Source organism: Lepidothrix coronata, unplaced genomic scaffold (genome assembly GCF_001604755.1).
Source record: "Lepidothrix coronata isolate B3197 unplaced genomic scaffold, Lepidothrix_coronata-1.0 Scaffold247, whole genome shotgun sequence".
Taxonomy (NCBI): Eukaryota; Metazoa; Chordata; class Aves; order Passeriformes; family Pipridae; genus Lepidothrix; species Lepidothrix coronata.
Genome location: NW_016690427.1, coordinates 586,134 through 611,457, shown reverse-complemented (window position 1 = coordinate 611,457; position 25,324 = coordinate 586,134). Strand labels below are relative to the sequence as shown.

The window sequence follows — 25,324 nt, the reverse complement described above, 5'->3', positions numbered from 1 at the left end:
AGAGACTCAAAGATTAATATCAATGAGAAGGTTCAGAGCATCAACATCAAAAGCCATAGCTACGCTGGAAATAAAACAGAGGCACCCAGATTAAGATGAGAAAAAAAGTTGTAGGTCCATATACATAAATTAAACAGTACTTCACATTTTAATTTCATATTAAAACAAAAATTTACTATAGACTGTACAGGATACTATGAAGAAATTCTACTAGTCTTTTGGTGACATGAAAAATAATTCCTAAAAAGAACTTCTGAAAACAGTTTGTAGGTTGACCTTCAGGACACAGAGCTATTTTGCTTGCAAAAGTTAAGATGCTGGTGTTAACAGCAAACTGTGTTGCAACTTGAAAATATTTAAGCGAGAAACTGCTAGAAATGCACAGTGCTTGATATGCAAAAGGAAAACAACAGGAATTAAAAAATCACTTTTAGCTGGACAAAAGACTACTTTGTTCTAAGGAATAAAGAATTAATAAATTCATAGCATGAACACAGTATGAAAAATCCATTTGCCCCTTCGGCTTTTGCATATAATCTTAAAAAGCAATACCACTGTCAACTTTGATTTTAAAAAGTCCATTTCTATGATTAGAAAAAACGTCTGCATGATAAAATGAGCAAAAACCTCAAAAGTAGGACTGAACCACTGGAGCTCTAGCCATGCTGTAAGATGAACTACACAGCAAGTCAGGTTTCTAAAATAAAGCTAAAAATGGAGAGCTGCAATTGAGGAAGAGAAATACAAAGTCTGTTTTTCTTTTTAAAGATGTCCTCAGAGCAGCAGCAAAGGAACTGCTCTGGCAACTTTAGATGAAAGTCAGGTCTGGCAGGAGGGAATGTCTTATTTGACAGTTAACAACTTCACAGGTGTGACAGACACATTTATTTTCCAGGAAAGGGCAAGAATCTACCACAGACAGAATATGAGTGGAAACATTTGTGACTGCTTTTGGAATTAGCAGCTAGAATTACAACAGAATCAAGTTCTGCCTCTGGAGATTAGCAGATCAGCTGAAAGACATTAGAGATTACAGGTGTGCACTCCAGTTCACCCACACCACTGAATGGATCAGTTGGACTAATCATTAGATATTAACAGCAATAGTTTTCTACCAGCAGAGCAAACTGACTGAAAGAGTTCACAGCTGGGACACTGAACACCCACATTAAGAGAAGAGAGGAAAGGAACACACTGCCATAGACAGCATCTCAACAACCACTCCTATTTGTCCTGCTAATGAGTCACCTCCAGAATTCTTCCCTTAATGTATGGGCACATTCATAAGAACTAAAATGGTGCATTTGCCTCACTGAATCATGATGTAAATTTAAGTAAAGAAAACTTCAAATCTTCGCAGGTGCACCTATGGGTCTGCTTCTGTTTCTCTCAAGGGCCCCCTGCTGTGTTTCCTGGCAGGCTCACTGCCTGCCACAGACTGCAGGGAGGGCACTTCCCTAAACGCACCATCTCTTCCTCCTCAGGAATTTCTACCAACACAGTGTGTAGTAGCCAGAACATGGTTACAGGTATCCTTCCTCTCTGCTACCAATCACAGACTGTTCACGTTGTGCTTGTCAAGGAACTTGTTCATTGTGGGTATGTGTCAGCTTTTACATCTTTACGTACAAGTCACTAAGGAGGTAAGACACCGTGTCCTAAGCAAACAGAATGGACTTCCTTGCCACCACCACTTCAGAAAAACAGAAACACGCACATACGCTCATATGAAGCAATCATTGGAATACAAGCACACACAAAATATAGACCAGGAATTCCTACTCTGAAAACCAGATTAGAATCCGCTCACTTAGCTTTCAAACAGTCCCTTAATCTTATTAAACTTTTAATTGGGAGGAAATTTTTTTAAACAAACTTAACCAGATTTTTTCACATATGCTCTTTATAGAGATTTTTAGAATACTTAGGTCTTATTTGCATTTGAAACAAAGCTTAATCCTGAAACACATATTTATCCACCCAGTTCTACTTTAAGCTTAATTCCAACTGTAACACACAACAGACCATTTTCAAACCTCTCTATCCAAGACAACAGCAGATCACAAATCATATATTTTCAAGCATTACTTGATTAAAATAGTTGCCACCTTAAAACAGGAACAGCATTACACTTGTATATAAAAAGGACAAAATTATGTCCATTCCAGTAAACACAAAGAAATCTTATTTTCGCCACAGCCACAGCAGAAAATAGGCTCTTCCTGAGTCTCCTGGGAATGGCTGAATGCTGTTAATAAACAGACTGAAGCAAAAGTACATTTTAGTCCTAGTTATGTCACTTGGAAAAGGAGACAGGAAGACTAAGTTTAACCCTAAATGAAGTAACTGTGATATGATGCATCACAGTAAAAAATGCTACTACTGGTTGTACAATGGTTAGGGATGCTGTTGCTCATTATAAGAAATAGCTGGAGAAAATCCCATCTTACAGCAACACTGGAATAACACAGTATCGAGCAGTGGGGCTATATGTCAGTGAAGCAGCACAATACCTAATTTGCTGCATGACCAATAGCCATGGGAGGCCTCACGTGAAGCAGAAGTTCTGTACAAAACCAGCACATTTACTGCATGATTAATGGTAGCCTACAGAAAATCTGCAAGAACAAAGCATCTAGCCTTGGAAACAATGCTGCAAGACTTTTTTTTTTGAGAAACTGTGTAAAGTTCTTCAGTTAGAAAATATTATTACATGGCTTGACACTGATATGGACAAGGTGAATGTTTTAGTGCGTGACTAAACAACCCATTGGTGGAACTACTGAAAACTTTAAAAACTTTTAAATGCCTCTCTACCAATTACAGATACTTCCACAATATTATTAAAAATGCATTCACAGGACAATGACTCAGCAAACAGCCCTGACACTCTCCAGATCCTGCACATGTGACTTAATCTCTTTTTGCATTCTGAAGGATGTTTTTTTAAAAACTTGTAGAAACGGGAAGGAGATCTTTCTTACTTCCAGCTTCTTCAGCAAACGGTTAAGCTCTTGCTGTAGCCAGTCTGGCAAGCACCTAACAAGCAGAGTATGCACTGTTTTTCTCCTCTCCATATACTAAGAGAGTGAATGGTGAACTGAAGATAAGAAAGGAGTGGTATTGATGTTACAAAGCAAGACAATAGGGGAAAGACAAAGGTTTAGCTGAACACCTAGATGCCCTACATCACAAATTCAGAAAACAAGATGCACTGGCTTTGCTGCTCTTTCTGTTGCAATGAGCCTGCATCCTCTGCTTTGCAGGACACAGTCATTGCTCCATCCCTTAAGTGTACAGGCACAACTCTGTAAAAGCTGTATTACCACATGTACATGCACATGGTAATACAATGGACATTACCACGAAACCCAGCTCAACCTGCTCTATTTAGTGAGATCTGCTGAACTGAAACATGACATTTAAAATAACTGTTAGTTGGCACACAACTTCAAGGCTATACTATAGACTATACTAGAGTTCAGAACCATAACAGTCATAGCTCTGAACTCATCAAAAAGTCAAGATGCCTGTCATAGCAAGTGATTCAAATTTAAAACAAGGAAGTACTTTCTGCCAGCTGAGGGAAGCAAAAAAGAAGGGAGAGTATCAACTTCCCTCACATCCAAATATCACTTCCTTGTATTTATCTGTTCAACTATTAAGTAAACTGTTTAAACCCTTTTAAACTGACCTAAAAACTATAAACTGTTTAACAATAATGATGCACGAATCCCATGCAGACAAGTGAATTTAGTGTGTTTCACAATTAAAAGATATATATTTAGGCCTTGTCTCAATAGAATAACTAGAAACAAAAGAATCTATATGGTATGGGTTGAATCATATTGTTTATCATACTGACACTTAGGGCAAATATAGTATAAAATATCTATACAGAATCCAGGCACTGAGTATCAGCAGTTGAACTTCACCATTTCAACACACACAGAAAAAGGTATATCCGTGATATACCCCTTACAACTTTTCTCATATGTATTTAATAACGGCACACATTGTTCAGAATCTTAAACTCACGACAACAATTCCTTAAAAAAATGTATTTCATGGCACTAAACTATTTCATTTCTAAACAGAGACTGGAGTAAACAATGAACTCATAAAGTAAAACTTACAGCACAAGAATAAAACAAACATATCCTTGTCTTAACTTTTAGTTAATTTCTCACAATAGGTGTAATTACAACATCCAGTAAATCTACAAGAACTTGGCACTAAAATACTATATAGTGGATCTTCTGTTAACACGAATCTTTTAGCTTTAAGCACACACGGACAAAATCTCCTTATTTAGCATAGATCTGATAAACTGTTTCAACTACTCTCTCTATTCCTGTATGTAGGAACCTCCAGTGAATGCAACTGGAATATGAGAAGGTATTTCCTAGTGTTATTATCAGCTCCCACCAGACAGATTTAAGACAAAAGCATATACCTTACATTTGTTGCTACTGGTATTTAACAGATACAACTTACTATATAGCTTGACAACAAGTATTTGCTCTTCTAAATCATTCAGAGTAAGATACCTGTACACAGGTATTTTGATCAGCCCTTCAATCTTACTGAACTAAATCATTAGCCTTTTATGGCGTAGAAAGGGCTGCAAACACTAACAGAGTCAATCACCACAGACTGTTCCGGGCACACTCCCCTTTAAATGGGAGCAGACACTGTTCAGTACTTCAGAAGATTAGAGATCATGGGGGACCAGTTAAGTAAATACTTATGGAGCTGGAAGGCTGTGAACTGATTTGCCATATGCTGTTCAGTTTTGTCAACTCAGCAGACTCGGGGATTTTTCTGTAAAAAGTCCTACTGTAAGGTGAACTTCCCTTTTCAGTATCACCTGTGAATATTTTAGCGTTCAAGAGAAAGACTATAGCAGCCACATCTTTTTCCCTTCACAAATATCTTGCAACACTAAATACTTTTCAAACTTGATTACAAAACCAGATCCATATACTTAACAGGAAATCAATACTGCAGTAAATTAGAGCCTTCCTATCTTCTTTGGAACATTATTTCAGATACAGATAACACCCTGGAAGAAAAAAAAACAAACACACACACACAAACCCCAATGACAACAAAACAACAAACACCCAACCCCCCAAAAAACACAATACCCCCACAAAAACCATCCTCTATTTGCAATGTAATCTACTGTACTCATTGTTTTTAAAGCAAAATTCATAGTAACATTAACATAACTGAATAAAGAATTTAAACTAAAACCAGATGTTACTACCGGCACCTTCAAAACAATGGAATTTTTCAACGCTTTCTGATTCAGATAACATTGAAATGTAACACAGTTCTGCTGTGTATCAGTTTATCTCAGAGTTTTAGACAGATGAACCTAGAAATATACAGTAAAGTCTTCCTATATTTTACCACAGGCTTTAGAATCATAACCTGTATTGTAAGAATAACATTAAAATTATTTTAAAAAATCTTTTTTTGCAAGTAGAAATGTGCTTTTTTCGTAAATCAAATAATATGAACAAATATTGCTTCTCTTCCAGCTTAGAAATGTATTTTTCCTTGCCAAAAACCTTAAATTACAAAGGAAATAAAAAGAGCAATATAATTTAAGCACAAGCATATGCACTTCCATTACAACAATTACATTTTTAAAAAGGTAAACCAACCCTGTTACAGCATATTTGGACATAGAAGCTGTATGCACAAAAGCAGAGAACGAACTTCAGTGCACTGAAAGAAAACCCCATATTTTTAAACTGTCATAGCTGGGTTCCTCATTCTTTCCAAAACATATACAAAGCCCAAACTCAAACCAGCTCAATTTCATACTGTTTCTGTAATCCAGCATATTAAAAAGACAATGGGCTCCATAAATATATTCCACACCACTCTGGGATTTCAATAGTGAAAGCAAGCAAATTTATAACATAATCAGTGCAAATACCTGAAGCAAGACAAACAGTACTCACAATTCGGGACAGAAGTCAACATGAATGACAGGGTCACATCTGCAATACTGACACCAGACTACCTAAATTTCTTTTTGGAGAGTTAATTTCTCTGTGAGAGTCAAATGAACAGCCAGTGCAGAAATGAAAAGGTACTTCAGCAGAAGCCTACCTTCTCCAGTTATTTCCTTCCTGACTAAACTAATAAAATACAAGGGTATTCACACCAAAATCCAGTGGAGATCAGAAAGGTACAGATGAACAAGCATCATGTACTTTATCTGTGACTGAACTTCAAGGTTCAAAACTGGGCCCAGCATAGTTTAACGTATTCATCAAGGATTGGATGAAGGGGTAGGAGCCTCCTTAGCAGGTTCACTGAGGACACAAAGCTGGAGGAGTGGCCAATATCCCAGAGGGCTGCGCAGCCCTTCAGAGGGACCTCGACAGGCTGCACAGATGGGCAAAGAACTGCCTGAAATTCAACAAAGGCTTTGTACTTGTACTTTCCTTTCAGAATCCAGTTCTAAGCACAGAACCCTAAAAAACTAATAATCCTTATTACACGTTGATCTGTAAGTAGAAGAAAGCACCACAGTCTTTCTCGCACCTTAAGACATAACCTTTCCTGTATTTTATGTCATTGTCACACCACATTCGTTATGTCCTATATGCAAAACCTAATTATTTGCAATTTTGCTCTCCAACATGAAATGCTACTCATGTCTTTACTAAGTTCTCATTTCACTAAGTCTTCATGGAATTAAAACAGCAAAATATTAAATGAGTGATAAATCTCTGTAAATAACCTATGCTCTAGGAATTGTCAAAAAATACTAAAGAAATTCTGACAGCCTCAAATGTTGAATAGGACACGATAATGACAAAATCATAAAACCATTTCTTTCATACTGAATAAAACTTATGTCTTTTATTATGTTGACTATAAAACTGAAATCATCTAATTGCACACGGTAGTTCCAATTTTGTTTTTAACATTATGAGCTTGATTAAAAAAAACACTGAAAACTGATGTTTCATATCTGGGGAACCTTAACACTTTATATCCTAGCAAAAACATTTTCAAATCAGTGATTAAAGCATGGCAATTTGTAGTCAAAACCACAGCAGGATTTTGTGGTAGAAAAAAATCAAGCGACTTTTCCCCAAGTATCTCTTTTTTTAGTTTTGTAAGTCATGACACATCAATACGTCAAACCTTGCATATCTTTTCAAAAGAAGATAAATAAAAAAATGAAATGTTATTAACTGAACTAATATGTGTCAGTATCCGAATTAAATGCATCTTTAGCATGTAATACAAAATTAGACACTCATCAGTCTTTTTTTTTCTGAAGAGAATGATTCGGAAATGAAAGTATTTGTAACTATTGTCCCCATGATTCTCAGAGAAATACTAAATATTTAAAACATTCAAAAGACCATTTATCAAAATATATTTGACTAAATTTTTAGCGTTCTTCTGTATCACATGCAGCATCACAAAACAGCCACATGAAGGATTAACTTCCTAGATGCTTTAAAATGCCCCATAAGAATCAGCAAAATTTTTATATTGTATGAAAGCAAAATGCACAATTTGCATTAAAAAAATCACAAGATTAATTGTGAAAGCAATATTTGCTTTCATATCATAAAAAAGCATTAACAAAATATTTAACTGATAAACTGAAGGACATTAAATAATATTTTGCACCAAGATTAAGTATATCCACTATCCAGCTTCAAAGCAAATTAATTAACTGAAAAAAGGTGAATTGAAAATAACCTTGTACAATCTAGAAAGACTTATATAGGAAGAGAAATACAGAAGAGAAAGACTACTGCTTACAATTTGACCTTACCACATGAAAGAGTCATTCAGAGAATTAGATTTTAGCCCAAATCATTTAAATTAATGTGACCCTGATGTTCATGGCATGAAGCATAGGTTAATTCTTGGTATTTCTTAAATTACAAAAAGAAAGCCTATACTGTAATACATTTATACATTTCTTTTCAGTTCCCAAAGTTACACTGGACTTGGTTTTATTGCAATTGTTAAAAATTCATTTTTTTAAATTAGATTTTATATATATAAGCAGGAACCAACTCTGATGAGATATGACCAGCACTAACACTTACATGTTTTGCATTAGTCCACTAGGCTGGAAATGCTCATTTGAATCAACCTGCTACGATTTTACTACACTAATAGTAAAATTAAAGTTGTTTTTTTTTTTGGTTACATACAAACAATCAAAAATTTTTGTGCTGCTCAAGAATACATAGTAGCACAAAATAAATGCTTGAATTGCTAGCACTCCACAAACCAGCTCATTCATAAAAACAAATGTATCATCTAGTTACTTCATAGCGACAATCGACAGTAACAAGAGAGCAATTCAAAAATAATTTAATGCTCTCTGTTGTGGTTCCCAGCATTCATCTTAATGGTCGTCACCAACATTAGTGTCATTTGTTCTACTTGCATATTAAAATCATGCTGAGATACAACGTACTAATATCTTAATAATACTTTTAACTAAGCCTATATGAAGTGTTTTGATTGATACAGAACTTTGTTGCTAAAGATAATTGCAAGATTTCACATCAAGGATTCCAAACTCAACAATAAACTAAAAAGCTAACTAAAATTTTCACGTATGCTGCAAAATAATTTTCCCCATTTCAACAAACATCTGGAGAGATTACACAATACACTTATCACCACATCTGCATAGACATCTCTGATCTCTGAATCTGTGTACCTTGGAAACAATTCTATTAATTTTTACAACTGTAATGCATAAACTAGTAACAGCTTTTTTGTAATAAAACAGATGTAATAGGTAAAGAACTTAAATGGAAATAAGTAGATTCCCAGTAACTACAGCAGAAAATTGAATAGCAATAAAAGTGGGCCACAACATCAATACGTGCACAATTAGCAGATGAATACTCAGGTGAAATCAGGTATGTAAAATCATGGACAAAATACTGAATAAAGGTGCTTTTCCAAGATGTAACTTGGGTTTCTCAACATTAATGTAGGGTAACAGCACACCAAATGTAATTCAAATAAACTACTTGCAGTTGAAATGGTAAACGGTTTCCAGCCAGATTAATGTAATTGGATGAGAAATACTACCTTCTGTGCCAGATGGTATTAAACACGGCTTCAGTGGTAATGCCTCTTCACATACTGTCCTTAAAGCCAAAAGTTAAACACATAAGCACATTTAAGCACTATCTAAAACATATCTACTATTGTTTCCACTCATAAAAGCAACAGCTGCTGAAAAGTGCTCTTCATATGGAAATACTGATTATGAAAGCCTTCTGAAATATTAACATGAAAGTCTTCAGCAACACCTCTATAGGTGTTGCAGCTGTGTTATACTACATTATAGAGATGATAAGCACAGATCATACAAAGATCAGAAGGAAAATACATACATCAGAAAACACACTGTACCCCAAAAGACAACCTTACAAAACACTAAATGTAACTTGTACTTCTTCACTGTCAACTTGCCATGCTCTTTGTTCTTCTCTTTTCCTCATAAAATAGAAGTTAATACTAAGCAGAATACTAAGCTGAAGCCACTGAATTGTAATGCCAAAGAAATAAAACATCATGAATAAAAATAACGTAAGAAGATAGTCTAAACAAACTAAAAATTGAGCAAGTAAATAATCAGGAACTTTTAGCAAATGAAGATTAAACGCAACTGTTTTCAGGAAAAAGACATGCAGATTCTGATGGCAAAAAAAATTGCTCACAATGTTAGGGTGCCATTTCCTGCTATAAAATTACTATTGGATTAGCTGTAGTGCCAGAGACTATCGAAAGACAAAGGATCCAACTACAAGCAAAGCCTCAAACCCCTTTACTTATGACAGGAATATACAGATTTTTACTTACATTTTTCAAGTACCCTCATCAGCTCTTTACAAAATATAGTAACACCTTAAAAAATTTTTCTTACAATGAGGTTAAACTGCATACTGCGTTACTTTGAGATAATTAAAATCAACCAGAAATACATGAAAAATTTGCAAAGTGCTCTTGAAGAAATGCTTTAAGACTCACCTTCTTCCTTAAAGAACAAGAACCTCTTTACAGCACATGAAAGATTTTTTTTACATTGACTGATAAAGGATAGGAAGAACCAACATTAAGAAAAGTTATGCTGTCTTTCTAACAGAATAACTGTAACAGTCCTAAAAGTATCACAGGCCACATCCAAACAACAGTTAGATTAACTTGGGAGATATGGGAGCATGATCCTCTTCCCACAAAGGAACAGAAGTCAGCAAAAAATCAAACCTCTTTTCCAGTGACATCATAAAGAAAAACAGTCAGGAAAACCATAAGTTTCAGGTCTGATTTATAGTCTGATTATGCCTGTGTGATAAAAGTTTGAAATGCTAAGTACAAAGTACTACAAATAGTCTATCTTGTATCATAAGAAACATTTACATATAAGGTCTTAGAAATTCAACGTTCCCAGTTTTCCAGCATCCAGTATATATAAACTAACAGCAGTACTCCCACCTAAGGTCTGTAAAAGATGAGACAACAACTCTCCCTCCTTTCAGAATTAAAACTTAAGGTAGAAACTTGTGTTCGAAGCCCCGATATTCCTCTGTACCTCATAACTGAAAAAAGCATGAATCCTGGCCATTCAGCACTCTCACCTACAGACGATGACATATTTTCTTAAAAATTGCAAGGCATTTTATACAAATGATGTCAAAATGTATTCATTACACAGCCCACAATTACAGCCTTGAAGTATAAACCAGAGAGAACATGGAAAAACATTTTATCTAAGAATCACTAAGCATAAATACCACTGGCATCTCATCTTTAAGAATTTATTTGAAACCTCTAAATAGATTACTTCAGTTCAACTATTGACATTTCAGTGAAACTCAATGGCAACCCTTCAGAACCAAAATAATTGGAAGTCACTGGGTGCTAAGATATCCAAGCATGAAGAACAGTTAGCACACAGCCTCACATTAATTTTGTTTGCACCTATTAAGGTGAGCACCTAATATGCTGAGCCAATTCCTGGTTTTACAAAACCCCAATTCCAATCCACTAATTGGATGTTTCTTTCAGTAAAAACTTCTTGCTGCACACAACTAACTACTCCTACCTTGCTATTTCCCTCTCAGGAATGCAGAACATAAAGCTGAAACTCAGGGAACCACACCTGTGTCTCTCAAGTGCTAGGCTAGCGCAGGAGGAACTGAAGCACTGTTCCTGGAAAGACAATAATTACACTCTCTAGCACCAATATCAACATGAAAATGTTTTTTAAAAAGCCAATTTAGAAAGAAGTTGCCCTTGTTATTAGAGAATGATATTAATATTTACAGGGCCTCAAACCTGGGGAGATAGGTCAAAAGATCTGGGTTAAGAAATGCAAAACTTCAGCAGAAATAACACAAAAGGCCTCATGTCTTTTCCTAAACAAAGAAGCAATTAAGATAAACCAAAACAAATAACCCACAACCCCTATCTCCTCAGACTTAATCAGACCACTACACCTCTTGCTACAGGAGTAAATATTTGAGTATCATGCAGAGTCAGGATACTTCACAGAACTGCTCAGCTTGCCACCCATGGTGACATTTCTATTTAAGTTTCATAGAACCGTACAGTCTACATTCCCCTCATATTACTTATGATGTAGAAAAATCCCAAGCATTTGGAATTTCCTGATAAGTTACCATTTATTTTCAAGAAATTAATTTTTCCTCTTTTAAACATGTCATCTTCTCAGACATGAGACCTATCCAGATATTCCAGTCTGTTTTTTACCATCTTATCACAACATGCTGAAGAACCTTTCAGGACAAGTTCATCCTTTTCTTCCCCTCCTCCAAACAAATATATAACATCTTCTTGACCATACTGCACAGATCTCAAATGTCATCATCTACTGTTTAGCAAATTTCCCGGATAATAAAAACCACAGTTATTAAGATAAAATATTTAATTAACTAGATAATCTATAAATCCTTTGAAAGTAAAATTTTCTCCATTCATAAATGCATGTATATATCCTTTTTCTCCTAAATCACAGTTCAAAGCAGTCCAAGCCCATAAGTCTGAAAAGAAATCCGTAGAGCTAGTTTGCAAATACTCCCTCTCAAAAAAAAAAAATTCTGCTCTGAAAATTTCCTGGTGTGCAATACTTATTCTCAAGAACATTAATGAGTTTCACTGATCCTGTAAGATCTTTGTTCATAAAATGAACATTTTTTTTTTATGGCCAGTCTTCGCGAGCGAAGATTTGGGAAAGGTCATTAACCCTTCGAGCCTGCGCAGTGGATTTTTTAGGTGAGACACAGCTTGCGCTGAACTGAGCCCACCCTTTAATCCTGAGGTTCATCTGCCGGGGCCGAGCAAGCTTGGACAGTGGCAGTGAGGTCCCCAGGACGTAGGTTTGTTTAGAGTGACCTTCTCCTAGATGGATTGCCTTACAGGGCTAACGAGCTCCATCTGCCCGGGGGGCTGGGAATCGAACCCGGGTTGCAGCGGTGAGAGTCCTGCACCCTAACCACTAGACCACCAGGGATGAACAAATACCAGTAAAATTAAACATGTAGATGAGTATCTGCACTATTAGGATCTAAATAAAAGATGCCCCCTCATCTTGGGGGGATGAAGGAACCCATATTTGACTTCAGAACAAAACTGTTTTATCAGTCCTCATTAACAGATCTTCAAACAGTTTTCCATTTGCTAATCAAAAATTCGAATTTGTTTTCAGACAAAAACTAAGATAAAACATGTTTCATTAAAATGCATATAATGTGCATCATCTCTTTGCAACTACTGCACTTTATATTTTTGTACCTTCTATAAACTAGGATCTTAACCTTTCTTTCACCTAAGCATTTCTTTCCCAAATCTCAAATCTACGTCCTATCCTAAATACTTCTTCCTTTTTTCCTTTTCCGAAAATCAGTCTCTTTCCAACCGTTCCAATATCTGCAATCTTTACCCATTCTCCAGCCATCTCATTTCTCAGTTACAGCACATCCTTTTCTCTGGGATTGAGAGATTATCGTTTCACCCGCATGTTTCTAAAGCATTATCTCTTCCTGTCTCTTCGCGTCCTTCTCTATTGCATCAAACATGAGCTTCTTAACCTCACCTTCCAGGGCACCGCTGGTTGATTCCAGCTTATTACCTCATTATACCCAAGGATTACTGTTTGCTTTTCTTGAGATTCCAACACTCTCTTGTACATTTCAACAGAAATTTCCTCATTCTCTTAGGGTGCTTGTGTGTTCCTGCCCTGCAAACATGACAAAGGTCCACCCCATTGCTACCCTTTGCTTGCAAGGGTTACCAAAAGAAAGTTAAGATGCTGCAGTTGAGATCACTGCCCATCATGCTAAACAATATTAGGTTTTGCATAACTCTCGTTTGGCATGATCACTAAATGACCCAGCCCCTGCTGGAATTCCAAGTTAATTGGATTGGGGATGCTCTTTATACTCTGAGTTTGTGTAGAATGCAGCACAACACAAGGCCACCAAGTGACAAACAGTACTAGGTACGACATAAATACAAACATAAAATACACTCCAACTCTTGACTACAGATGACAAAAATCCTAAATACTCCTCTAATTGTGACTAACTTCATCTAGATAGGGGGAAAAATTGCAGGACCATTAGATGCCGTAACAGATAGCTGAAACAGGAACAATTTATCCACTAATTATACGGATAAAAAAAGTGCTGGGCATTATAAACATTACAATTTTCTCTTCCAGAATATTCCTCTGCTGCAGACATCCAAGTGCATTGCAGCACAGGTGTTGTCTTGGATTCACACATATCAATTTTTTCCCACTAACAGGTACAATAAAACTCTATGCCACCTAGACCAAATGCTTATTTGATGATATCATTAGAAAAGCAAAATATTATTCACCTTCTCTGAAAGAAATGAAGCATCTGGGGTAAAAACAAAGTGTACAAGACACATTCAAAGAAAACCCCCTCAATTACTCTGTCAACCAGAATTTACAAAGTGAGGTTTTCATATCCACTTGAATTGGGCATCCATCACCAGAAGGAATCCAGCAGTCAAATGCTCTCTTTCCAAATGATTTGCAAAGCAGACAAACATCCAAAAGGCACACCCATCTCCACCACCTTCACTTACATCTAGTTCCCTCAAGTATGCCAAAAGTTAGGGCTGCCTCTCAACTCTCTATTGTGACTCCTGTCTTATTTCAGAAGTTCTTTAGTATTTAAATAACTCCAAATGCAAATCTAGTGGATGTCATTTCATTGCACAATGCTGCAACGAACTTAACATGGAAGTACAAAACAGCAGGTTGTACTATTTCTTATGTACTAGCCAGGGAGAAGTGATTTGCATGGTACTTGCCTCCTCCACAACCCAAAGCCAGCAACTCCACCAGCTGCTAAGTAGCAAATAACTCTATCCCAGCCAAAACCAGGATAAGCCTAAGGGTTACATGGAGACTATGAAAGACACGGTGAACTCCCTCCTTAGTACATTTCACCCACTGAAGTGAGAAGCTTTAAATGGTTACTCCAAGTAGACATTCTGATCAAAGACTATCAGGTCAAGTCATTATAATTTGTTGCTTTTTGTGGTTTTTTCATAGTTTTGCTTTTAACATTTTAAAACACTGTCTCGCTTTGCCCCTACACATTAAGGAATGTAGAAGTATTCTACAAATGAAGGTGTTGTTAAAATATTCATTCATCGTGGCCAGGCTTCGAGAACGAAGATTTGGGAAGGGCTCTACCCACGTTTGCTACAACCACGCTGGTGGCTAAAGAGGCCAATGTGAGATAGACAAGTCCAGTTGCAAAAGGCACAGCAGCAAAACTCCTTGGATGGTATCGGCAAGACGTGATGCTTTCTGCGTTGTCTTTTCTCCTCTAGAGTGATCCTGAGTGCTTTCTCAAAGGCATCAGCAGCGTTATGGATTGTGTGTCTCCAGAGCTCCCGATTGGAGGCCAGAGTAGACCAGTGATGGTGGATCAATATGGCCAAGGCTGAGATGTTGTTTCAGGGAGTCCTTGTATCTTCTCTTCAGGGCTCCTCTCTTGCGGCAGCCAGTGGCAAGTTACAATATTTATTTGTTTAAAACAAACAAACAATTCTAATTATACAACCCAACTAACAGAGACAAAAAGTAAGTTTACTTGCCTAAGACAACACAAGAGTTCCACAGTAAAGCCCAAGAAAAATTCAGGTACTGCAACATTAGCATTTTAGCTCATAGTAGGACTGCACTTCTCCTTTGAAAGATGTAAAAAGTAACAAAACTATGGACATATGTACAAACCATGATGTCAAAAAGCAGTTTTAGAAGCCTAATGCCCTTTCTGTTGTAAATGACAATGCAGAAGCAGAGTTCTGACTGGAGAAAAAAAATCAAAGAAAATGTATTTGTGAATCTTACATGTAATTATATCAAATTTCCATACAGTAGAAATTATTAGAAAATTTAGTACACCTAAAATTAAACCCTTTCTTGGTCTTGTCACCTAGCAGGAAATGCAATACTCCCACCACTCTCCTCTTAGACTAGAACTTGTAGCTGAGAAAAAAACAGCAACTCAGAAAATTATTGCAGATAATTCTGTAAACAAAGACAGTGTAGAGGGTCTGCATTTTAACGAAAACCAGAAGGCTTTTATTAGTATAATATGTTTTTTCCTTCTTTTCCCATCCAGCTGAAGCACTGACATACAACCGAAGACCTTCTGCCAAGAGAGCACTGGGGCTGGGGTACGTAAACTCACTAGGGGCAAAATGAAACAAGCTGATTGGAATTTCAGCTTTCACTGAACAGTTTGTTCACCATTACAAGGAAAAAGCTGAACATATCTGGACTTTGGGGAATTGTTTTTGTACCAGAAAGAATTCAAGCCGCTTAAAAAGTATGCACATGTGTGCTATGAAGAATGAAAACTTAATCTGAAATGTGTTAAATAACTTCCCCTCCATAAAAAAAAAATAAAACACCCTGTGTTACTCAATTACTGGCTTTACCAAGCACACTAAAAAGTGCTCTGCAAATGTAAGGACTGAAGTATTTAACTACTGTATTAATAATAGAGGGTCTCACCCAGATGGACTCAGCATAAGAACTAATTTAAATACAACACTAATTAAGTTTTAGACATTTTAGACTTATTTAAATAGGTCTGCAGCAGTGACAACTCTATACAAGCATTAACACAAATCTTCTGTCTTCCAGTATTTACTTGCCAACAGCTGAAAGCACAAATCATACCTATTTGGGCACCCCTCACCGCATGAACACATTGACAACAGACTTTTCTCTACTCATGCTTTTCTCCATCCTGAATTCTGATGGATTCGCCATTCCAAAGGATCATCATTTTGACAGATTCACTCTTAAATGAAATACTCTGCTTGGTTGAGATAAAAGATCTTGCAGTCTCCAACCTCCTGCTATTCTCACTCAGGAAATCAAATGACAGCTGGAGCATTTAGAATCTTGATATAGGCAACTCTCCGATTTTGTATTACAATTAAGAATACTACACACATTTTTTAAAAGGCAGCAATATTTTTTCCAGTGTTCAGAATTTCCAGATTAGTGAAGTCCCATGTATGTTTGCACAAACTTCATTGAAAAGCATATGCATTTCCAAGTACATAAACAAGTGGGGCCATAAATAAAAACAGATGCCTTTTTAATAGATATCAGGTGATAAAATTTTCAAAACTGAAAAAAATACCTTCTAAACAGATAGTCAAGGACACGCGTATGCATTCTTAAATTGAATTATGCTTAACATCAAACCCAAACTGATAAAGTCTCATGACAATGACACACCCCTTCCCGGAAAAAATCAGTAAAAAGGTCAAATGTTTACGAACCAGACAATTGCTGGAAAAATGTGGACAAACATTATTTCCAACTAAAGCTCGATACAATTGTTTTCACTCCAAAGCCTAAAGTAACTACACTTCCAATAATCAAGCATTTGATCCTTACATAACTTTCTATTTGGAAATCTCGGAGCTTTTCACAAGGATGAGATAACCTGCACAACACTCCTTGTGAAGGACTGGAACCTCACAGAGGCATTTTATCCAGCATGTTACCCAAGACAGAGGAAATGTATAGCCATCCCATGCATCTGGAAAACTCTGTAATTTTATACTTCAGCCACAAGACACATTCCTCGCACACATTTGCAGACCACGACAGCAAGAGCACTGAATGAAAAGAGAATCCATACAGAGTACTGCTTGCAAACTGTGGGCTGAGGAAGAAATCCGGGGTGGGAGGATGATCCATATTCCATCTCTCAAACATCTACACATTAAATAGAATATTGCCTTTAACAAAGTATATGTTGGCACACTGGAAAGGAAGTTTACAAAATATTAAGATTCGAAAGTACAGAATTTCCACATGGGATATGGTTTGATGTTTAGAATCATTTACTATGTTTTTACAACTGCTTTAACAACCCTAGTGACTACATAACCACGGACATATTAACTGTATAGAAAGGTTTCTCAGTTTCAAACCACTTGGGAAAAACTTTTATTTAGCTAAAAAATTATCAAATTTTCTAACCTAGTGAACAAAAATACAATAAATAATTACAACAGAAATATGCTATGTAATACTTAGTTACTTTTTGAAGCTAACTTTTACATATTTACATTGTGTGGATGTTTTCCATATATAATCACACTTGACAACTTTTTAGATTAGACAACATCACACAATTTATCTTCTTCTAGAAAAAGAGACTATGATTTTAAAAGAAGAAGGAAACAATATCTGAAGCAGGCATTGAAAGCACAAGAAAATTTTTTAACAGCTTCTGAAAGATTACTCATGCAACTGAGAGTTATTTAATATTTTTATAAATAGAACTAGAGTTTAGGCACAGAATAAATTTTGTTTAAGAAAAGATTAAAAAGAGCACATCACCAAATATACTTTGATCTTTCTTTGGTCCAACATAACTAATTTCTAAAATACTATTCTACGGTGCCAGTGGTTTCTTAATTATAAAAGATGGTGTGCTTCTGGCCCCAAGGAGCTCACAACAATAGTATCATTAAATCTTCTATAGCTTTTTTTTTTTAATCATGAAATCTTAGCGCAAAAGCCCTCAGCAAAATTTCTGCTTTAAATATTTATCAAGAGGTGAGAAACAGATGGCTAGACTGGTTCTACAGACTGAAAATGTTCTGACATAGTATTCAAACCCTTTTTCTGCCAACTGCTGTTAAGGGGTTCACAGAGGTTCGAAAGACAGAACGTGCATCCAAAGTCAAAAAACATCCTTCCTATTGGTTTTTTTTAAAAGAGACAGCACAAACTCTTTAATTAAAGAAGCCACTTCAGAGTGCCAATCACAGAGTGTCTCCACTCATTAAACCAAGAACTTCATTATCAACTATGCTCCAGCCGCCAAAGCTCAGTGAGCCTTTAGCATCAAAGCAAATGCACTACATATTCAATTTAACAGCACAATAACTCAAGATGACAATAACCAGACACATTTTGTTAAATATTCTATCTTAATGCTATTTGTACACTTCACGCCCATCACAAAAAGAACTCCAGATGCACAGAAACATACACACTGAACAGATGCTCATGCTGAGCAGATTCTAAAACATATCATAATCCATCATTTTTATTTCCAAATAATTAAAGTTACTAAAAAAAAAAAAAAACAACAAAATTTTAGTTCCATTCATCTAATCTTGACTTGGATATTGCAGCACAGTTTGATAGAAGTCAGACAGGGGCACCTTATAAAGCAAATATGCAAGTCTGACCAGAACTTCAATGTGTCAAACTTCTTTGTGCTCGTGAGGTGAACATAAGTGTGCTGCTTTTCAAAAAAGCATGAAAAAACCCAAAGTGTTAATTCTGAGAAGTGTATGTAAATAACAACAATTTTCTATCACTAACAAAGTGTAGCAATGCTAACTTGTGATTGTGTGCCCCCTCTCACCAGATGATTACTTCTTCACAAATGCTAACTAGGAAAAAGTTAAATATTATAGATAGAAAAATCTGGCACACAACAGTCAAATTCTCAGAAAATACAATTTCAACTGGATTACAGAATACAAGACTTCCCAGTTCTCACTACTCTGTTCTAACCATTAAGCGAATATTATGCAAAGCAGTTCACTGAAGTATCTTGGGTTTTGTGTGGTCATACCATAAGGAATATGCTGCAGAGCGACCACAAAGATATATACACTGATGAGAATAAAACTATTTGAGGAATATTACTTTCAAATCAGAATTTTCTGTTGTAATAAGAAAGCAGAAAGGGGAGCATATTTCCCACTGCACAGAAAATGTTGTAGAATGAAACAGTTCTAATGACAGAATTGCTTAGAGGATTCAACATTTATTTTACTACTATTCATTTACATTATTTTATAAAATGCTATCAAAAGGAACAAAACAGGGAGCATGCTGTTCAGCCAAGACACACTGAAAAGCGCCAAGTGTCTCTAAGCACTTTAGCCTACTCAAGACATATATGTTTTGTACAATGCACACCCACTTTAGAGAATGGTGGTGTACTTAAAAAAGTTGCTTGAAAAACAAAAAGCAAAAAACCAAAATCCACAAACAGAAAGAGCAGCTACCAAATTTAAGTAATTAAAAAATACTGGACAATTGAAGGATATCTTTCCCTTGTCCTGTCCCTGATGTAACTATTTAATTAGCATATGTATCATTTCAATAACAGAATAGCCATATTGAACAAGTAACCCATAAATACCGGACATGAATTGCTTTCCTAATCACCTGAATTTTCTTCTGGTTTCTTATTTGTCTCCATACTCACTCATGCCCACTTTTTACTTTATCAGAAATACCATACAGTATAAAGATTCCAGAACAATAAAAAAATACATCAGAACTCTGAATAAGCATAAAATACCAAACAACAGCATGAAGAGATACAATTTAAGAAGGCAGATTTAAGGAGATACTAGAACACCTGATACACAATCATCAAATTTGCTTCAGTGAATCAGCAATGCATACATATGTATCTGCAAATGTTCTGAAAAACTATCATCTAGATACCAGTCTTAATCCCGACAAAATTCCACTCTATGATGACAAGTGAAAGCACTAATGAAGGAAAGCCTTAGGCCCAACGAGGTCTCCAGAAAACCTGTGCAGAACAGCTCTCTGCACCTGGAGACTCTGAACACAGCAAGCTGCTCATGCCCTGCTGCCATGAGCAAACCCAGAGCAGCTCAGGCTCCTCCTGAAGCTCTGCTGATGCAGCAACAGGAGACGATGAAGGAACAGTTAGATTGGAACACAAACATGTCTAATAGTTTATTTATTCCTTGTTCAGAGCCCTGTCTTTGAAGATCCACAAATACTGTTTTTCTTTGTGTTAACCTAGTTTTAAGCTAATTTTTAATAAATTTAATATTGTGCCAGATCTTGAAAAAGTAATCCTTAGGTGCCCAGCATAAGTTGTTAAAACAATTAATGTTTCATAGTCTTTACAGTCAGTAAGAGAAGCAGTTAATATTTTTCCAAATAAGAAATCAGTTTGCTTCATAACCCTAATAGATTTAAGTATTCAGATTAGATTCAACAAGAAAAAAAAAACAACCCAGTTAAAAGGTACACTGTAATGTAAAAACTTGCACTGTCAGAGTCTAGTTGTACAGTTACAAACTGTGAAGTTACCTCATTAGTGTAGAGTTGCAGGTCAGCTCCTGATACCAAGGAAAAAAATATACTAAATTTTGCTGAAATAAAAGCATTGCAGTAAAACTTCTAGCTTAAAATTTTGCCATTATTTCTTCAAAGTAGCACATAGGAATTAGTGACCTAGAAAAAAAAAATCTAATAGGTCAAGATAAATTTCAGCTAATTTCATGAAACTGTGAATTAAATGCCTGTCATTAAAAGGAAGTCTGAGGTCAAAATCCATCTTTATGTATACATTTCTGAAGCACATGAGAAAGAAATGCACGTTTGTACAAAACTGAACACCAGACTACAAAACCTTCAACTGGTCACTCACAAGCTGAACAAAGAAAAATACATTTAAGAGGCTACAAAAATGAGCAGATAAGAGTAAGCTAAAACTGTTTTCTAAAGCAATACATACATGAGTGCTTACAGAAGAAAATTCAGTGCTCACCTCAAATGACAAACCCTACTCTTCTGAAGTGACACTGACCTACACCTCTCACCTGAAGAATAGACAAGTATGAGCTTGTGCAGCCAATATAAACCACAGCTGTTACTTACTTCTTACCATCAATGTTACAACTGATTTATATTTCAGGCTTCTTACAGAACTGCTATCAGTACTTCCCAAGTGTATTTTATCTGAAAGCTCATCGTGCCTATAAATCCTAGCTGAGTACAAAGTACTATGCAAAACACTAAAATAACCCCTAAATACCTTTAAATCAGGCTTCTCCACGCAGTACACTTGATGCAATACTATTACATCTTCATTTTGTATAGTCAGACATGACTTCCTCAAGTGGCTTGAGGAGCTCTGGAGGTGGCATTCCCAGTTCCCTACGCCCCACCCAGCCCCTGCCTGCAGCGCCACGGCTGCCCCGGCTCCTCGGGCAACCACTTGTCTCGGCGTGGAGCAATCTTTGCTCCTCTAGAGACTAATAGCCCTGTACTACAAAATGCTGATAAAGGTTTTTAATTCAACTTAAAAAAAAAAACCACAAAAAAAACCCAAAAAACCTCTAATGCTTGGTCCAGTTTAAGAGTTCCTGAACAGACTTCAAGCTGCAATGTTCAGCTTTGTGTAATTACTTTTTCCTTAGCACAAGTGTCTGTGCTTCACAGTCTTTGAAAGCAAATAAAATGAAGGGCAGGCGGCATTTAAAACGGGGACGTTAAACCCTCCCTTGGTAGTATTGTTTTTTGTGCCCACGCTTTCCCACGATCAGTGTCAGCTCCAGGCAGAGCGGCAGCAGCAGGAAACCCGGCCGAGGAGATACAACATCCCACCACTGCGAGCAGACATCGCTGTGCCTCGCTCCGGCACTCCCCGGGGAGAAGCCCCTGCTCTGCCGCCCTCGGCACAGCCAAAAACTCTGTGGAGGGAGGGGGGAGGCTTAAGGAAAGACCTAACGCAAGGCAGACATTGGCGCGCACACACTGCCCATCTCCTTACTGCCAATTCTTCCTATTTAAAACAAATACAGTGCAGTGTTAGCCAATGTTCGAGGGCACTTTCAGAGACAAAGCTATAGAATAGCTGCTTCTAATTAGGGCCGACAACTCAAAACGCCCGCTGCCCGAGCAGCCCGCTGGTTTTCGGAGGAGCAGCAGCTCCGCGGCCGCCCGGCCCCGCCGCCCCTAGGGTGCCCGGTGCGGACTGCGGCCGCTGCCCGAGCGGCGCCGGGACCCCGCCCCAGGCCGTCCCGGAGCACGGCGCCGGCCGAGCCCCGAGCGCTCCGCTCTACGAGTGGGGGGCGCACAAAGCGCCGATCCCGCCGGTCCCGCCCCGGGCAGGCGGAGGGGCCGCCCCGGGAGCGCCATGGCCGCTCAGGCGGCGCCCCCGCCCCGCCGCGGCCCCCTCGGCCCAGCGCTCCCGCCGCCCGCCCCGCCGCCCCCGCGCCGAACCCCGCCCGGCCCCCGCGCCGAACAAAGCAACGCGCCTCGGCCGCCGCCTGCGCTCCGGCCGCTCCACGCCTCCCCGGCGCGGCCGCCCGAGCAGACAAGGGAAGGCGGCGAATCTCAGACACAATGAGAGGCGAGCTGGGACTCACCCACAGCTCCGTGCCCCAGCTCATGGCTGCTCCGCGGGCAGTGCCGGCTTCGGCACAGGCAGGGATGAGGCGTCGGGCGGCGGCCGGAGAAAGAGTCCCCCCCGGGCAGCGCCGGTGCCCTGGGTCAGTGCGGAGAGGCAGCAGCGGCGAAGAACGACGTCGCTCCAAGCTCCAGCTCCGCCTGGCTCGGGAGAGGGAGCCGCGGAGGAGACTGGGAGAGGGGCGGGTCCGGCTGGAGCGGCGGGGCCGGGACGGGAGCGGCCGCGGGGCGAAGGTGCCGCGCCGAGCGAGCTACTGATTAACGAGGCGGCGGCCCCGGGCCTTTGTGTCCCGCCCGGCCGCGGGGCCACCGTGCCCCCCGAAACGCTGAGTCACGGCGGGGGCCCGGCCTCGCACCCTCCGCCCCGGCACCGCGCCGGCAGCGAGAAATACCCAGCGACCGCCCTATTTTGTACACCACAGGTCTATAGGTAAATCAGAAATTGAGATGCGAGGCTGGCAACTCAGGAGAAAAGAAAAGCGCCCATTTTTGATGGAGTAGTCGGATGAATCATATTGTTGACTGTAACAGGGAGTTTCCTCAGCAGCTAGGAAAGGACGGGTGTTAAATCCTTATCAAAGATTATTTTTCCACCAAAGTGTTATGAAGCTACTAATAGAAAGGAAACGTTTTGAAAGCCTTCTCCAGGCATTTCTTGATTTTCCTCTCATTTTTGCGTAGAAGTCATTTTTATAAGCTGCAATAAAACCTCAATGTAATAACAATAAATACTGCCAAGTCTCTATATCATGAAACAAAAAATTACAGAAATCCAATTATTTTTTCATTTCTGAGACACCTGTCAAGTAATGTTCCTTGGCAGCACACTTAATTTAGGTTTAGTTCTATTTTCCATATGAAAGGAAAACACAAGTTTTTTCAAATGGATATGAAATTATTGTATTAGAATAATATTAACATCAGAACATCAAAATAAGCAGATGAGCTCACAGATCAATGTAACTTCCAGAGGGAAATGTTAGAGGTATTCATACAAGATAAGCATTTGAGTCCGTGAGGATCCACAAAATGAGTAAATGTGCCACGTGCTGTGTGTTTTAGGAAGTTGGTGGTCATAAACCCCACAGATTTTAGACTGATGATGAAATTCCACATGTGAGCACAGTTCAGTTGAAGCCTGGCACATTAAGTCACTTGGCAGACTGCATACATTACTGAAAATATTCAGCAAGCAGAACACATTTTGAGAATTCGGGTAATGAAGTAGAAATAAGTAAATTATCAAAATTATTAATAAGTGTATATTTGAATTCACTCAACTTACATGGCTTTCAGGATTAGGAAAAAACAGTTTCCATTAAATGCTGTAAAGATCAATCACCCTTTTGCTTAGCTACAAGCTTGTCACATGTCTTTATACAATTCTTTAAAAAATTTAATCACATGATATAATAACAGGTTTTAAACACAATTAAGTAAAAATTTTTTAAAAATTTTCATTTTGTATGTTTTCTAATACATCTCTTTTAAATTAATACCTATAACTTGCTGCACATGTAATAATTTCAGAAAGAGGCATTTTAACAGTTTTTAATTACACATTAATCCATATTGTACCATGTCCAAGGTTTATAAAAGCACACAATGATCTTGGCACCTTTGGTTTCAGATGCCTGATTTGGCACGTTATTTTTTTTTAAAAAGCATCGTTTTGAGAATGTACACTGAACCTTTAAACACCAGGGGTGAGAGTCATGATCATTTTAGTGAATTTGAAATTTGTTGCCAGCTTTTGGAGAGACAGGATTTTTCACTTCCTGATCATTTCAGAAAAGCTCATATTTCCAACTGTTTCAGTTTAGTTATCTAAAAATTAACCCTAGAACAACAACTTCAGAGTTGAAATTTTCAACTTTAGAAGCCCCAGTACAGTATTGAAAATTAATCTACTGGAAAATTGACCCTAAATTCTAAGTCTATAGATCCAGAAGTTTTGAAAGTCAGGCACTTACTTGGCACTTAGATTTGAAATACTGGCCTTTCATTGCATGAAACATACATCAAGAGTTTTAATGTGTAATATATATATTTGTGGTTTGTTGATTGATACATAAACCCTCAGGTTCCTTTACTTAACTCTAATTTAAGAATTAACTAATTACTCCTATTTCTGCAAATTGTGCAAGAACAACATTCGGAACATGTCTGGATTTGTTTTCAATTCAGAGCAATGTATGAAAATTGAATATTTTATGGTGATTGTAGACATTTTAGGAAAAGGAGACTTCAGCCTGTATCATAGGTATACAATACTTAGCTTCTCAGTAATGCTTAAAAAGCCTAATTCCAGCAATTGGAGGTTTTCCCAGGACAAACAGGATTCCTTATTTCCATGCAGCTGTCTTCAAAAAACACCTTTATGAGCCCTCAGGTAGAGCAAGAGCTGGGGGATGTTACAGAGATTCTGAGCAACTTCACAACCTCCAGAACAGGTTGAGAGGCTGTTCTGAAATACTGTGTAAAATAGGACAGGTG

General features: G+C 37.8%; 1 protein-coding gene across 4 annotated transcripts in view; it reads right to left on the bottom strand.

The window, feature by feature from the left end:
* The window catches only part of FNBP1L (formin binding protein 1 like), a 60,820-nt gene that overhangs the window by 34,337 nt on the left and 1,159 nt on the right, over positions 1-25,324 (bottom strand). For 3 of the 4 annotated variants that reach the window (XM_017834995.1, XM_017834992.1, XM_017834993.1), the window contains exon 1: positions 22,789-22,992. The exons of the other annotated variant lie outside the window; for it this stretch is intronic. In XM_017834995.1, coding sequence (XP_017690484.1) covers positions 22,789-22,812 — 24 coding nt within the window. In that variant the 5' untranslated portion in view covers positions 22,813-22,992. Of the gene's footprint in view, positions 1-22,788; positions 22,993-25,324 lie in introns of those variants that run through there. 4 annotated transcript variants of the gene reach the window in all.